This window comes from Caretta caretta, chromosome 3 (assembly GCF_965140235.1).
Source record: "Caretta caretta isolate rCarCar2 chromosome 3, rCarCar1.hap1, whole genome shotgun sequence".
Classification (NCBI taxonomy): domain Eukaryota; kingdom Metazoa; phylum Chordata; order Testudines; family Cheloniidae; genus Caretta; species Caretta caretta.
The window spans coordinates 163,815,678-163,833,363 of NC_134208.1; the positions used below are offsets into that span (position 1 = coordinate 163,815,678).

The following is a 17,686-nucleotide window of genomic DNA, read 5'->3' on the forward strand; positions in this document are numbered from 1 at the left end:
TGCCTCCAGCTTTCACCCTGACCACACCACACGATCCATCGTCTACAGCCAAGCTCTGCGATACAACCGCATTTGCTCCAACCCCTCAGACAGAGACAAACACCTACAAGATCTCTGTCAAGCTTTCTTACAACTACAATACCCACCTGCGGAAGTAAAGAAACAGATTGATAGAGCCAGAAGAGTTCCCAGAAGTTACCTACTACAGGACAGGCCTAACAAAGAAAATAACAGAACGCCACTAGCCGTCACCTTCAGCCCCCAACTAAAACTCCTCCAACGCATTATTAAGGATCTACAACCTATCCTAAAGGATGACCCAACACTCTCACAAATCTTGGGAGACAGGCCAGTCCTTGCCTACAGACAGCCCCGCAACCTGAAGCAAATACTCACCAACAACCACATACCACACAACAGAACCACTAACCCAGGAACTTATCCTTGCAACAAAGCCCGTTGCCAATTGTGCCCACATATCTATTCAGGGGACACCATCACAGGGCCTAATAACATCAGCCACAATATCAGAGGCTCGTTCACCTGCACATCCACCAATGTGATATATGCCATCATGTGCCAGCAATGCCCCTCTGCCATTTACATTGGTCAAACTGGACAGTCTCTACGTAAAAGAATAAATGGACACAAATCAGATGTCAAGAATTATAACATTCATAAACCAGTCGGAGAACACTTCAATCTCTCTGGTCACGCAATCACAGACATGAAGGTCGCTATCTTAAAACAAAAAAACTTCAAATCCAGACTCCAGCGAGAAACTGCTGAATTGGAATTCATTTGCAAATTGGATACTATTAATTTAGGCTTAAATAGAGACTGGGAGTGGCTAAGTCATTATGCAAGGTAGCCTATTTCCCCTTGTTTTCTCCTACCCCCCCCCCCCCCCCGGATGTTCTGGTTTAACTTGGATTTAAACTTTGAGAGTGGTCAGTTTGGATGAACTATTGCCAGCAGGAAAGTGAGTTTGTGTGTGTATGGAGGTGGGGGGTGTGAGAAGGCCTGGATTTGTGCTGGGGGTGGCCCACCTTGATTATCATGCGCATTGTGGGGAGAGTGGTCACTTTGGATGAGCTATTGCCAGCGGGATAGTGAGTTTGTGTGTGTGGCTTTTGGGAGGGGGGTGGGGGGGTGAGAGAACCTGGATTTGTGCAGGAAATGGCCCAACTTGATTGTCATGCACATTGTGTGGAGAGTTGTCACTTTGGATGGGCTATCACCAGCAGGAGAGTGAATTTGTGTGGGGGGGTGGAGGGCGAGAAAACCTGGATTTGTGCTGGAAATGGCCCAACTTGATGATCACTTTAGATAAGCTATTACCAGCAGGACAGTGGGGTGGGAGGAGGTATTGTTTCATATTCTCTGTGTGTATATAAAGTCTGCTGCAGTTTCCACGGTATGCATCCGATGAAGTGAGCTGTAGCTCACGAAAGCTCATGCTCAAATAAATTGGTTAGTCTCTAAGGTGCCACAAGTACTCCTTTTCTTTTTTCTGAAAATGTTATATATATACATACACAGAGACAAACACAGCTGCTCTGTAACACTGGGGAGAGATTTCTCTCACTACCTACTACCTCACTACTCTCACTTCCCAGCTACTCAGGCCAGATGCTAGGTGCAAGATGTGGGCCTTAAAGAAAATAGTAAATCAGTGAGTGAATGTGGGAAAAGAATAGGCTAGTTCACTGATGGGCAACCTGCAGCCTATGGGCAGCACACAGCCTGTCAGGGTAATCCGCTGGCAGCCCGCAAGACAGTTTGTTTACCTTGACCATCCGCAGGCACAGCCGCCCCCAACTCCCAGCGGCTGCAGTTCACCGTTCCCAGCCACTGGAAGCTGTGGGCAGTTATGCCTGCGGATAGTCAATGTAAACAAACTGTCTTGCAGCCTGTCAGTGGATTACCTTGATGGGCCGCAGGTTGCCCACCACTGGGCTAAATTGTAGAGGGCCAAACTATTTCCACCCTCTGAGTTAAGACAATTTTTAAGAAGATTTAAATGGGCTAGACCCAAGTACAGTAATCCCAGGAAGCAGCAAGATATGCAGAACGTTACACTGTTTTCCTGTGATATTTATCAGCTACTAACTTTATGCTGAAATACGAGAACAAGAGTATTGACCCAGAAGTTAACGTGGCCTGAAGCTAAGCCAAGGTCATTCTTATTTCTTGTGCTGCCTCAGTAAGGCCTAAATCAGCATTCATTTAGGGGATGGTGCAAATCAAGAGTTACTCCTTTGACATCACTGGAGTTACACTGGTTTAACTGATGGAGAAGCAGGCCCAAATCCTAGTTCCCAAAACATTTTGACATATCTTGTCCATTTTGAAAGTTCTTTACTTTTTGAGCTTTTGCTTTAAGTCACCGATACCCAAACTTTTATTTTTCAAGCATAACTTTAAAGGATGAGCATTGGATGTGACAGCTTCCAAGAAGTTCATATTGTGTTTACCTATAGGAATACTACTAATGTTAGACCCAGATTTTGATCTTCTTTTGTCTTATATCTTTGTAACAGCCACATAATTCATTGTATGTGTTTCTTATTTCTTTATTGTATGTGTTTCTGATTTCTTTATTCCCTGCTGATTTTTCCTAAATTCTCCTCAGAACACAAGAACCATCTGAATGCCAGGAGCCCAGCACTTCTTAGCAGCCCTACAATAACAACACACCCTGCCTGAGCTCAACGCTCATAAGTCACTCTACAACAAACCCGCCATTGTGCAGAGCCCAAGAACCCATGAGCAACCTGATGACAAACCACCAGTGATAGAATGAAAACCCCCCCACTGAATTAAACAAAATTCAGTTTCAAACTTCTAAGCAATTATTTTATATTTAAAAACCAGGGTGTGGGGGGGAAGGGAATGCTCTGAAATTCTGTACATAAGTTCCGAAATATAATATTTCCCTGGCACATTTTTTATTATTTCTTAGCAAAATAAATAAATAAAATGAAATATACAACCGCCCCCAACTGTCTCACCATCTTCCAGGCTATGGCAAGACAAAGTATGACCAGACTCTGAGCACTGCTCCCAAATTCTATATATCACCAGTACATCAAGCACTTTTTTATTGTATATGTTCATGTAATATTTCAGTCAAGAGCCTTTGGGGTGGAGGGGGCAAAGATCGTGTTCTTGTTTATTTTTGCTAAGCTATCTTTCTGACTTGATTCATCCAGGTTTAGGGCCATGAAATTATTATTGTAGGGTCTGATCCTGTACCATGGGAGTTCACAGGAGTCTTATCACTCCCATTAGTAGGAGCATACCCATGAACCAAGATTTTCAAAGGTGACCAGTGATTTTGGGTGCCTCAGTTTTGGGTATTAAGTTTCTGCCGTTTCAAAGGCACCTGATTTTCAGAAAATGTTGACCTTCTCCCCCTGAAAAATCAGGCTTTTTGAAAGTGTTTCAAGTTGGGTGCCCCAGAATCATGCATCAGTTTTGGAAATGTGAGCTTTAGGTCTTCAGGTCTTGCTAGACACTCTGACAGGTATGCTGGGAACCTCTAGATATTGAGTTGGTAAAAAACAGCATCACCAACACAGATTTAGCATTTAAAATGCTTGTATAGACTGAATAAATATGCTACTGCTATCAATGTCATTTTGAATGAGAAAGAACAGGAGATTTTTAACATACAAATATACATTCCTAGATGGGAAAAATGGTAAAGCTCTCAAGTTGGCTTGTGAATAACCAGAATTATCCACAAATACACTCGACTAAAAAACAAATGAAGGAACAGAATCCTACAATTCTGCCAGTTATCTTATTCCTTTATGGTCACCAGTCCTATCTGTGATTCCAGACCCCTCCATTTTCCGAGGTTTCTTGAAAAACACATCAGTCGCGATATGAAATCTTTGATTCCCACAGAGAATTACATTTCAGAATGATGCTCCATGCTAGTAATTTTTTTCCTGGCCTTCCACATATGGCACTATTTATCTTCAAAGTTTTCCTCTTTGGCTCGTAGGCTGGTTTGTAAACCAGATGATCTTGTGTGGCCTAATTGTAAAATGATTTGTTGTGTGATTCAGTAGCATTGTTTATTTGTACAGTGGTTTGATGGAATTTGTAAACTGCATAATATTGTTTTACAGTGTTTTCTGTTATGAAGGAGTCATATTTTGGTCTAGTATTTGCAGAGGCAATTATAATTAGATGTAGTTCTCAAGATATTTTGATCTCTTTTCTCTTCCTATATAAGATAGTGAGATTAAAGCAGAAAAGTTCTTGTTTAAGCAGGGCACTGACACTGAGTTTGAAGACTGAGTGACAATAATACACCAGGTTTTATATTACAAAAATATTTATGATCAGACAAATAAGATGTAAAGCTGAATGGTGGAAATTTGATGGGTGTTCAGCATTCCTAACAGTCTCCATGTTTTACTATGTTTTGGAATAGAATTTTAGCTCCCCTTTCCACAAATATCTTTTGTATTATGACTTCAGAGATGTGTTATTTGCCATTCAGGGCAATGGTAGCTTTGTTCTATTTGTCCATTGAATATTGTTTCGTTATGAGTATAGCTGCCAGGCCTATAAAATGTTCTAAGGGCTTTCTGACCTTCCCACTTAGTTTCTGTCGTTAAAGACGCCTTCAGGAGTCTGTTTGGTGTTCTAATGGGCAGATTTCTGAAGGGGTGTCATGAATGTAAATCCATGAAAACTTGGATTCCAAAGCCTTGCTCAGGAGATTTGGTAATGGGCCTTTCACTTCTAGGCCACTGATTTGAATCCAATCCACTCCACTCAAAGTCATTGGATCTTATGGCTGTTTGCTGGTCTGTGTGAAGAAGTGGTGGTCTCAGTCCAATTCCTTGTGGACAAACGTCCACATCAAACACAAAATTTCCATCATTACAATTGGTAAGCTTGTGGACAATCGCAGCATATCAGCCATCAATTGAATAGACATAAGGTCTGGGTTACCCTCTTAGCTTTTGAAGTTTTCTCCCTGACGAGGGTTCAGCCACATTGACAAAGTGTTGCATATGGGAGCTGGCTCTGCTGCTGACCACATGGTATGATTTCATTGGATGAAAGAGTGACATCTGTTTCCAGGACTGTTGGCTTTTTTGCTTTCACCCTCACTTCATTTTTCATATGAAAAAGGTAAAGCACTGTTAGCCACTGGACCCCACCAGCAGTATGTGGGATCCAGGGAATTCTCCACTGAAGATTAGTGTTGATCACAGAGCACACTGTCCCCTTTGAAATGTTATCCTTCTTGTGTATTCCTTTGCTGTGAAGTGTTTGTGGCGAGAGAAGGGTAGTGATAAAGGGCCAGACTAAGTGTACAGATGGGGAATTGCCACTGTGTGTGATACATGAACCTCCAGTGTCTGATGAGTGTATTATAACATAATTGGGTACAAGCAGTAGAATCACTGTCTCCCAGATTCATTCACTAATGATTCCAGCAGGAAATACAGATGTACTAGTGATTCATACAGAAAGGCTGCTAAAGAGTTTGGCTGACCTTTCATTTTTATTTAGGCATTAGCTGTTTTTCATCTCAGTGTACAAGCAGGTACTGTGAGAGATTATCTCTGGCAGAGTTTCAAAGGGATATATCAAGACGAAGAGATAGGAGTGCATTGTAACAGAGGAGAGTAACCCAAATTTATACTGTAGTTTTACCCAGACTATTCAATTAAGTTATTTCTCCACAACTCTCTGCCAGGTTATCCTAGCAGAAACAGGTCTTGTCATCCTTTACTGCCTTGACAAAAATATTTCTTGTTCTACATTTCTCTACAAATATGTTGTTTTAAAACATGGCATTTTTTTTTCCTTGGCAATCTTTCTAATGAAACTCATTTCATTAACAACAATCTGGCCCGATTTGGGATTCAAGAGACCTTGGTTCTATTCCTAGCTCTGCCACTCACCTACTGTGTGGAAGCGACTCTTTTCTGTGTCTCAGGTACCCCATCTGTAAAAGGGGGGAAGTAATCACAGAATCATAGAATATCAGGGTTGGAAGGGACCCCAGAAGGTCATCTAGTCCAACCCCCTGCTCGAAGCAGGACCAATTCCCAGTTAAATCATCCCAGCCAGGGCATTGTCAAGCCTGACCTTAAAAACCTCTAAGGAAGGAGATTCTACCACCTCCCTAGGTAACGCATTCCAGTGTTTCACCACCCTCTTAGTGAAAAAGTTTTTCCTAATATCCAATCTAAACCTCCCCCACTGCAACTTGAGACCATTACTCCTCGTTCTGTCATCTGCTACCATTGAGAACAGTCTAGAGCCATCCTCTTTGGAACCCCCTTTCAGGTAGTTGAAAGCAGCTATCAAATCCCCCCTCATTCTTCTCTTCTGCAGGCTAAACAATCCCAGTTCCCTCAGCCTCTCCTCATAACTCATGTGTTCCAGTCCCCTAATCATTTTTGTTGCCCTTCGCTGGACTCTCTCCAATTTATCCACATCCTTCTTGAAGTGTGGGGCCCAAAACTGGACACAGTACTCCAGATGAGGCCTCACCAATGTCGAATAGAGGGGAACGATCACGTCCCTCGATCTGCTCGCTATGCCCCTACTTATACATCCCAAAATGCCATTGGCCTTCTTGGCAACAAGGGCACACTGCTGACTCATATCCAGCTTCTCGTCCACTGTCACCCCTAGGTCCTTTTCCGCAGAATGACCTTTGCAAAGCACTTTCAGAGCTAGAGATGAGAAAATGCTCCATAAGAGCTACTTATTGTTCTTAGGAGCGGTCAGAGAGATGGGCCCAAGCCACCGAGTTTGGGTCCAGAGTTAGATCCAAACTTTCCTAAAGTTCAAGGTATGTTCCATCCTGAGGTTCTGATCTGGTGCAGGAGTGTTGTAAAACACTGGGCTTTATTTCCTGGCCTCACTCACGTGACGTGGGTCAGCGTTAACGTGCTTGCTGCTGTCACCGGCAGAAGCCAATGTCCACTCTTCTTCTTCTTCTTTTTTTAAATCACATGCAGATAAACCAGTAACACGTCCCAATCCCCACAAACTAATACAGCCAGTGACTAAAACATGCCATTAGAGAAGTCTAGGATGCAGGTCAGGGTAGATGCCCAGGACCCTCCTGACGGATGAGAGGATTATGCTTCCTGGTGTGGCTCAGCTAGTGGCAATGATTATCTCTGAGCCCCAAGAGCTTCTGATCACTTGGCAGCTTCTCAGAGCTGTGCACACAAATGAAATGCACGAAGGAAATCAATGTCACTCCACTCCCGCAAAGCTTGCTGACTAAAACCCATTGTTAAGGAAAAGGTGATCATCTTCATGTGAGAGCTGAGCCCGAGCCAGAACGTTTCCCGAGAGTTCGGGGTGCTCCCATCTGGAGTCTGAGTTTGCCCACTAAGGAGTTATGGATCAACTGCTAAATTCACTTCCCCAAAGTTTGAGTCTGGGGGAGTCCCCATCCCACATGGCAGCAGCAGCAGTGCGGTAAAGAGGCTGGCCCTACCCCCTGAGCCTTATTTGGTTTGGGGGGGGGGGAGACAGAAGGAAGGAGCTGGCTTCTGCACATCCCAGAGCCCTGATCAGTTGCCAGCCCATCTGCTGTTGGGTGATGGGGATGCCACTGCAGAGGAGGAGCTCAGCCTTGCACAAGAGAGCACAGGCCACTGGCCACCTGATCGGCTCTGGGCCTGATGCTGCTGAAAAGGGGCTTGCAGGACAGGGCTGGGAGGAGACTGCATATTATGGCTTGCAGGCAGTGGGATACGCGGCTGCTGTGACAGTCTGAGCTCTTGGCAGAGCTAAGCCCAGAGAACAGCCTACACCAGGCCCACCCCAGTAGGTCTGGCTGCCTAAGAACAAATGGAGCCCATAGGTCAGGGTAATTAGGAGAAAGTACAATAATCTGGCCTGACACTGAAGGAGCCCTAGGGTGACTATATTTCCCAAAGGGAAAGCAGGACACCACGTGGGACTAACCTGAACCTTCCTCCCACCCCTGCGCAAGGTTGGTCTAAGCCACTCGCCCAAGCCCACCACCACCACCTACCATGCAGGGCTGGAGTCGCTACTCACCCAAGCCCTGCCTCCCCCCTGCACGGGGCTGGCATCGCTGCTCCCCCCCCCTCCATGTTCCGCCACACCCCACTTTTTGACAAAAATGGGCATTTGTCCCGTTTGCTCTTGCCAACTGATCAAGATGGCAAGAACAAATGGGACAAGTGCCCACTGTGGCCAAAAAAGTCAGGACGGCCGGGACAGGGCTTAAAAAAGAGACCTTCCCAGCCAAAACAGGACGGATGGTCATATTAAGCCCAGACAGGATGAGCGCAGTTAGCTGGCAACCAACACAGCTGCAGCGGTAATGCAGTGCAGCCAGCAGGGATGGGGTGACCGCAGGCAAGGGAAGCCTGTGTGTGAAGGAGGAACCAAAGACAATGGCATCACAACCAGTTCAGCCAATCGGGCTGAGATATCCAGCTCCCAAGAGGAAGCTCTGACCAGCATGTGGACTAAAAGGATAGGCCCCTGAACATGATGTGGAGACCAGGACCTAGCCTCTGTATACTTGTGCCAAATGCAAGTGTAATCCACTCATCAGTGTGTGTTACAAGTCCCCCTCTGTGCCCAGTCTGCAGAGGATATGAATCTGCTACAGCACCACTTTGAGAGCCCTGGCTGACCTGCTGAAGCTGTAGTAACTCATGCTTTTAGGTCTGAAGGTCCACAGGCCAATTCCCAGTGTGTTTGCCAAGCTGGCAGTACCATATAACCATTATCTGCTACCCCAAAGAGAAGAAGGTGCTCCTAATCTGGGGCTAAAAGAGACTGAGGCTGGAAGAGCAATTTAGTTGCTGGCGAAGCTCCTTTGTTACCTGTCTGGGATTTTGTGCTTAGTATATAGTGTATAATTGCTGTGGTTAATTAACCACATGTGAGTCTTGTTAATTGTTGCTTTTAATTACCCTCGGATTCTGTCCATGCACTAAGTGGCTGATAAAGATATTGGAATATTTCTGTGATTGCAGTTATTGCTAGGTAAATTCCTAGCTGCTGAAAGGTTTCTCTATGCCAAGACAAAGGAGTAGGAATTTAGGAATAGTAGGAACCAGTTGCAAGTTTGATAAATACTATAACAAAGACCAAAGCAAAAACAAATACAATTTACTTGTGTCTCTGTTCATCTTACAGTGCTTTATGTTCACACGATCCATCCTGTATCCACATACTCCTTGCACACATTCAGTGCTCTTGATTTATGTGCACCTGTCTCCTCATACGTGAATTGGCTTTAGTTCAGACCAGACATCTGCAATGATTAATCTCGTACATTGCACATATAGTAGTTTGGGTTTGTTAAAAAATGCTCATTTATTATATTTTGAAAACTTATTTAACTTTTCTCACCAAACTGAGGGAAGCACCATATTTTATAACATATCTGTACACAGATACACAGATTTAAGAAGATTTGGGAGCTGAGTTACAGCTCCCAAATCTTCTTAAATTGATCCAGACCACCTCTAAGATAGCAGGTTACACACTGCAAATGGAATGCATAACTTGACTGTGAACTGCTGCATATTTTGTACTTCATATTTACATTTTTCCAAATGGGTGGGGGGGGGGGGGGGTGGCGGGAGCCATTGTCTTCCAGATAAAGACACTTTCTGCTTTTGCTGGATGAGATAAATCTGTATATCCTTGGACTCTCTGCTGAGATTGGCAACAAGTTTACACCAGGCCACCAATTCATGTCACACAGGTTCCATCAGCTGGCAATGACATTGTCAGATCAGTACCATACTGCTGGAATTTTAGTCACTAGGTGACACAGAGTTCCCTGGAGGCCATCTTGATTTGTAGAGATTCAGTCCTGTAACTACTATTTTAGCAAATGGCAATTCAGATAATTAGATCCCTAAGTGAGATTTGGAGCTGGAGTGCTGGCAGTTATCCAAGCATTAAGAACTCATGGCACTATGGCCAAAGAGTCTAGGGGCTAAATTCACTCTAGTCACTCACTTAAGTGAGTGCATAGGCCTTGGGTGAGTGTGAACCCTCTGCACAGGGGAAAATTTCATCCTGCTAATGAAAGTGGGTTCAACTAAAGTCTATGGAGCTGTCCTTGCATACTCCAGTAGTGAATTTGGCCATAAAAACTCTCGTTATAGATCAGCCTCAGAACCAAATTCCCCAAACTTTGGTAAGGTGTGGATCCAGATTTGAACATTATAGCTCAGCTCTAGGTCCCTGACCTCAGAATCTGAAAAAATTTGGACCCTCCTCTGAACTTTCTGGCCTGCACCCACCTCCAATTAGCTGCATGAAAATAGTATATAAGAACTATCTTCTGAATCCCACAGTGTGTTTCAAAACATAAAAAGCACATAAAGTTCTATTTGCCACTTGCATGTAGTTCCCTTTCTTATGACTAAACAATCCATCCAACTCACACCTAAAAAGTTTTATTGGGCTCAGCCTATAGCATGTGCAAACATTACAGAAACCCAGTGATCACTGACCCCTTCCCCACTCCTGCCAACATTTTGGTTTGGATTAAAACAACAAAAAAGGCAATGTTAGTTTCTTGGACCACCACAATATGTTTTAAGAAGGCTTTATGCCCATGGGGCTCAGTATTAGATTCCAGCAGGTTACTTCATTAAACGAGCATATCAAATTTGATTGGGAATTCTCATCAGCTTTCTGTTCCGTTTAATTTTATTTTTATACAGATGAAGAAATTACTGTTACACCCATACCCACTGACAAGCCAACTACATTACTTCACATCTACTTTATAACCACATATAATTACATAACCTCTTGGTTTATTTTCTCCCAGAACTCATGGCTCCTCATAGAATCTATTCTGTCTGATCTAAGAGGCAGATTTTGGCCTAAAAACTGGTTTTCAAGACAGTTACATGGTTTGGAGTTTTATTCCTATATTGAATATTCTATGTTTATTAACCACATTTTGATTCAAGCACTGTAGGACGAGTGTCTCTAATCAAGTCTGGGTAAGATGTATTAGTAAAGGGAAAAGACAAGCCCAACACACAGAAATATTCTGCACAAATAGCCTACCTTTAATTATGCATAGCTGTTTGATTACATCTCTTTATGATGGGGCAGTTCTCATTTTTCAACCCCACATCATAAAATCTTTTCTCAGGACATTCTGTTCTATTTTGTTTCTTTCTAATTATACCCACCATAATTATTTTTCTAACTAAAAATCCCCATCAACCCTCCCCCATGAAACATTCTTCACTTGTAGAAATAGAGAAACCAGGACTTCAAAGTGTTTTGACAAACAGGTGCTCTGTAAGAATGTGTAACGATTACTTTTGGTAAGAATGTGATTGGAAAGTCCTATCATTGGCACTTTTACATCAAAAGCAGCATCTTTCAGCAGAACTTCATATAAATGGAAATTAAAGGCCTAATAATTTTACATTACTGCAGTTTTATGCCAGTGTAACACCACTGAAATTAATGAAGATTAACCAGTGTAAAACTAGACTAACCCTGGTGAACTGGGCCCTAAGATTATTTTAATGTTCATTCCAAACCTAATTGTTTAAGAAGATATTGACAGTCCTCGGGGTCCTTTTGTTGTTATTAGCAAAATATGCTAAATAACCAGGTACAAACAGATGGGTCTTTTCTTCAGCACCAAGGCATGCATAGTATTTCTTGGATAGCCTCTTAACTCCCACTGAAATCAACAGGAATTGCACTTGCTTTGCACTCCTTGCAATCAGCTTCTATGTTTGAAAACACTTTTTAATATACAGTATTAATAAATTCATCTTAAAACATTGTGGTCTAGCCCTGTGACCATCCCTCATTTGAGTTACGTTTACTCATGTGACTAAGGCTACTGATGGCCCAGGGAGTAAAAGTTGTGGTATTGGGCCCCTTGATTCTTAATTGCTCAGATGATGTGACTGTAAATTGCAGAATGGGGTGGGAAAGACTCTTCTCATAACAAACTGTGGAATCAAATTACTTGTCGAGAGAAATAGAACCATGTAACTATTTCTCTGCTATGAACAAACCACTATAAACGCAGTGGTTTGCAAGTAGAGTATAACACACACACTTAGCCAACACATGACAGAACAAAGAGCAGGCAGGATTGTGACCTCTTATGAGACTGTGTGGGAAAACTGCACGAGACAAGAGCTCACAGTGACTATGTAGCTCATCAATGTCAATACTGTACAATTTCAATGAGTTCTATCTCGAGGTCTGAGCTGGGCAAGAGCCTTTGTTATGTGGATCAAGAACTGGACTCAGATCACCCACTCACTTCACCTAGCACAACTGAACAGACAGAAGTCAAAATTACTTTGTCACCACCAGGTTGACCTGGTCTGGATTCAAACCCCAGATCTAGCAGCGAAAGCCCGCCACGCAATTGGTAAGAGACTGAAGGCAGTCTCTGTAGAGAGGTTCTAGACTGATTATGCGTGGTGCAGATCAGGGTCTGGCACCAGCGATGAGGAGGTGTAACAGAGGTTTACAATACCACTGCCTATGTTGTAACTATGAATACAGAAGACTTTACTCTCCATGACTGTCAATCCAGAACACCTTTTGCTGGCACTATATTCACCTGGAACAATTTTCTGTCAATCAATATGCCTGTATTTATCCTGCAATGAAAGGGAAAAAAGCACTGCATGGATTATGTAATCTTTGCACTAAAACAGAGCAAAGAAGTGATCCATCCATACAGAGAACAGTTTTTGTTAGATTCAGGCCCCAGAATACAATCTGAAAAGCAAGTATGCAAAAATTACTTCCCACATTAGGCTGAGACATACAGTACTGAACTGAGGGATTTCTTATGTCAGAAGAAGACTGCCATACGAATGCGACATAAGCATATAATTGAAATAATTTATTTACCACTAGAGCACCACAAAAACAGACATACACTGTGTTAAAATACAAGGTAATGGGTCATCAAAATACAACACAGCTGTTCTTATGTTCCTTCTTTATTTTTTTTTAAACCATGCTGTCCATACAACTGTATTGCTGCTAAACACACAAAAAATGCTGTCCTAACCCAACCAGCCAAGTGCTGAGATGTGTTCCTCAGCCCCACCCCTTCCCTTTGAGTCTGATCCTGTGAGGTCCTGAGTATCTCCTGCCCAGTGCTGAGTATCCTTAATTCCTCACTATCTTCACTGCAAGCTGAGAAGATCAGCACCTCACAGAGGGGCCCCATAGTATGCGCCTCTGCGCCTCTTTATTTCCACTTAAACCTCTTTCTAAGGCTTTACGCTGAACTTAAATGGTGCCAGGGCCTCCCTCTCCACAGGGGTGAGTTTCACCCAAAGGAGCTCTGTCTGCCCTTTGTAGGATCAGGCCCAATATCCTTATTCACTAACGGGAACTATATGTCTAAAAATAAACCAAAAAAGAAAAGATTTAGGAGCTGTAAAATAGAACATTTCAAATACTATCAGTGCATTTCTGAGGAAAAGATACAAAACAAAACTTCATCCAATTTGGGGGAAATGACCTAATGCAATTATAAGGCATTATTCTCAGATTTTTTAAAACATACCCATCTCCCTGGCCCAAACTTTTGCCTGCATCCAGCACATAGTGAGTGTAGTTGTACACTAATAGCATCTCAGATCCCGCTATTTCAAATCATCAAGCTTCAATACCAGGTTTTTGCCACATTTCAATTGTGAATGGCAAGTTGGGTTTTTTTAAAATTGTCCAACCCTTGTCCCCTCCTCCCCACCCATAGAATTCAGATATTGAAGCTAATAAAACAGATGAGGGCTAAATGCTGCAAACGCCAGCAGTCACGGTGCTTTCTACCTCAAAGAGTTTTGTTTATTTCCACGGGTCTCTTCGGGATAGTAAACATGGCTCCTGCAAGTGTTTGTAGGATTGGACCCTTCATTTGTTAATTTCAATTTGCTAAATAAATAATAATAAGAGAAGAACCACACACACATACAAACCCTCATATACCTCCTCTGCACTGAGACAATAGGCAGGTCAGATTATTCACAGGGCTACATTTTGATCTCGGCAATGAGCGCAGGCTCTCAGTGAAGTTAATGGGAACTGTCTGTGCAAATCAAAGGAGCAGAATCCAGACCTTGAGCCTGATTCTCCACTATATTACTTCAGTTTTACAGCAGTGTTGCTCGGCTAAAGTCAATGGAGTTACACTATCCTAAATTCAAGTTAATACAGTGGAGGATCAGGCCCCTAATGTTTTGTTTTAAAGCTTCAGGGGTAAAATCTCAACCCCATTTCAGTCAATGGCAAAACTCCCATTAACTTAAATGGAGCCAGGATCTCACCCTAGGTCCTGTTCCTGTATTGTATTTGAGGGAATGTGCCCTTTACATCCAGTTGTCATATTTCCTTGCACAGTCTTCAAGCTTTGCCATTCAGAACAATTTATAATGTAAAATCAATTGAACTGTTCCTTTTCATGTTTTTACACCTCTTGGTTCTAGGTTAGGGATCTGTTGCTATTCATTTTTTTTTAAACAACGTGTACGATGTAGATCTTTTTTTACTCTCTCTAGAGTACTCTGCAGATTGTTAGGGCCCAAAGGAGTTTCCTAGGAGACTTATGTTCCTTTGTTCCTTTTTTTTAGAAAGAGGAAAAAGAAAAGGTGTTATCTGAAGAAAAAAAAAAGATTAAACAAAGACACAGAGCCCGATCCTCCAAATCCTTCCACATGTAAACACTCTCACTAGGCCTCATCTGCTGCCACAGAAGTCAGTGGCAAAACTTCTGCTGACCTCTGTGGGAGAAGGATCACTCCCATAAACTAACTGCAGGTGAAAAATCATTGCTGTGACAAAGGCCAACACAAGGCCTCTAAACTGATTAAGTCCCACTCAAGCCTTGTTTTTAGGGCTTCAGTGATGCATGTGCTTTGTCTTGGCCCTCTGCACAGTAGTGAATTTCACTGTATGTAAGGGTTTGTAGGACTGGGCCCTAGCCTCATATCACTTAGGCTGTAAAATCTTTTCTTGAAAATCTTGCTCTTTTATCCATCCGTTTGACTGTCTTTAGCTGAGAAAATGAAACAAAACTGGGTTTAAAACGCTAAGTCGCGTTGCGATTCACTGCTACAAACGTGGATGAACTAGGATGTGGGGGAGGGGAGGAGGAGACAATTTTAATCCATCCTTTTTGTAAAACAAAAAACAAATGGAGTCAGGTAGCTTATGTCATAATGATGAACAATATACAAAGCATATGTATAGCAAATTATTATAAAACATGTATTTGTAGTGCAAGTCAAAATATAGGGACTCTACTCATACTGGCCAGCTGGAGGGAAACACATGACTGAGTGATCAAAAAGAGCCCCAAATTCAAATTCAAACTCATGAGAGTTGACAGTATTACAAAATACAAAAATATGGTGAAAATTTACACATTACACATAAAGTACTTAATTTTTTTAATAGTTTACAATAGAGATCTACAGATATGTTTCCAATTAAGCTGGCTTTTACTACCCACCTATTGTAATACTATAGGTATGGTTACATATACCAAAAGAACAAAACATCCCATAGCATAGCTATACAGCAACATATTAAGGTCTGAAGATTAGACCAGTACATGTTAAATATTTCACTGGTTTACTAAACTGACATTTTAATCATTTACAGTAAAAAAAAAATCTTATAGACTTGTCTTTGAGACTGAAACAGAGCGTCCTTTATTAGTAAGTTTTTCAGTATTTAAAACAAGGGTTTGAGACTTTAAAAGAAGCCTCCCTAGGCTGCTGGCATGTAAAATAAGGCATTTTTAAGGCAGATTTTCTCAATAATGTAATAACTGACTTCTGTTTTAATTGAACTAAACTAACCATTATTTTCAGGATTGTTTGAGCTTGAGTTCCCCTAAGCATTCAACATATTTCTGGCAGTTTATTTGGTCTCCACTTTGTCCACATTTGTTTCTTTTTTTCCAATGGCGAAGAAATGTTCATGTGATAGTTTTTACATACAAATAAATAATGCACTGTTAACACTAAAACTAAAAAGAATGGGTAGGATGTCTATCGCATAACAATACAGAGAGATCAAGTAAGGCATGGGACAGATACAGCAACTCCACTTAATGGGATTTTCCTGTTTTTTCCTTTCACATAGTAACACTAACACATTCTTCCAGTGTTTATTTTTAAAAGGTGTGGTTCTTTTTGTTTTTGTTGTTGTTTTTGGTTTTTGTTTGCTTCTTGTCTATCTCACTAACTGAGTAGGTGAAGTGTAGGATAAAGGCCTTCAATGTTTTGTTTCAGATGCCAGTTTTAAAAAAAACAAAACACACAAACTTTCAAACAGTTCGGACTAGTACCGCTTTTCTTCTTCTTTTTAGGTTTTTTTTTTATTATTTTTGTATTTTTTAACACTGATGAACTTAGATTTTCTTTTTTCTTTCTTAATCTCTTTTTCTTTCTTCCTTGGTTATTTTTACATATTTGTTTATTGCTGTTTCAGGGATATCTTTAGCTGCATTTGCAAGATTTTACGATCATGTTGGAAAGTTGTTCAATTTTGGGTGTTTTGCCAATGTAGTACAGGATGGTGAGGGGTTCTAAATCCTGGGACACGCAGCACGGAGAGGCAGATGCTTCTGGATTTATGGTGTTATACAAACTGAGTACCTTGAAGAAGAAAGAAAAAAACTGGGATGAAAACATTTATCACTGTGTCCACAAATCAATGCCTATCTCCATCTCTAGCATCACTTGCTCCTATAGACTTTGAGCCAAAGTCCAGTGAAGTCAGTGGAAAGGCTCCCATTGACTTCTATACTCTTTGGATTAGGCCTATAGCCCTGGTCACACTTTACACTTTAACAATACATCTCATCCCATTTGTCTTCCTTGCCAAATACAACTTCATGCCTTCTACATCACTCACCCTGTGCCTATCATCAACAGATGCCAGTATACAGCAAGACAGCCTTTCCTGCTATAACAGACTTCTAAAAACCTGTTCCATAGCATTTTCCATCTAGAAATATCATTCCAAACTCTGTTCAGTTTTGTACTGTGTTGTGCCAGCTTGTAAACCGTCAGGGGTATGTATGGCTTCTGGCACAGATAATTCACTGTACAACACTGTGTGTGACTGCAGGCTTCACAAATTATAACGGATAACACATTTGGTGCTGATGTTCAGCATTCTTTTGCTTTGAGGCTCTCTTATACCCTTGAGGTGCTGTCCCGTTTATTTAGATTGTTAGCTTTTTGGGACAGAGGCCTTGTCCTCTTACTTGGCTGCAAAACACTAGGCAATAAAATGATATAAGTAAATCATAATGTGTGTGCAAAACTTCCATTAATGGTAAATAAGCTTAGTCAGAGTTGAACGGAAAGGTTTTTTATCTGCCAAGAACTGAGTTGAGTTCACGCTCTACAATGTTTTAAAGTGACAGTGATACACAGTAATCAATTGCTGGAGGAGAAAGGCACAACACTAAACTTAGGTCTTGGCAGGTGAGTAAGAGAGGAAATTCTTTTAAAACTATTTTATTTGCACATACATTGACCTGATTTGTGCACAGATATGGGGGCTCGAGGGCACAATGAACTTATGGGTATTTTTCTAAGGCGACTACCTTGGAAATTCAGCCCTTTAAATCCAGATGTATTAGATGTACATT

General features: G+C 41.8%; 1 protein-coding gene across 1 annotated transcript in view; it reads right to left on the minus strand.

The window, feature by feature from the left end:
• Positions 1 to 12,889: 12,889 nt before the first annotated feature.
• TGFB2 (transforming growth factor beta 2) overlaps positions 12,890 to 17,686 on the minus strand; it is a 73,496-nt gene continuing 68,699 nt past the window's right edge. Inside the window, exon 7 of the mRNA XM_048843201.2 lies at positions 12,890 to 16,682. Coding sequence (XP_048699158.1) covers positions 16,524 to 16,682 — 159 coding nt within the window. The 3' untranslated portion in view covers positions 12,890 to 16,523. The remainder of the gene's footprint in view (positions 16,683 to 17,686) is intronic.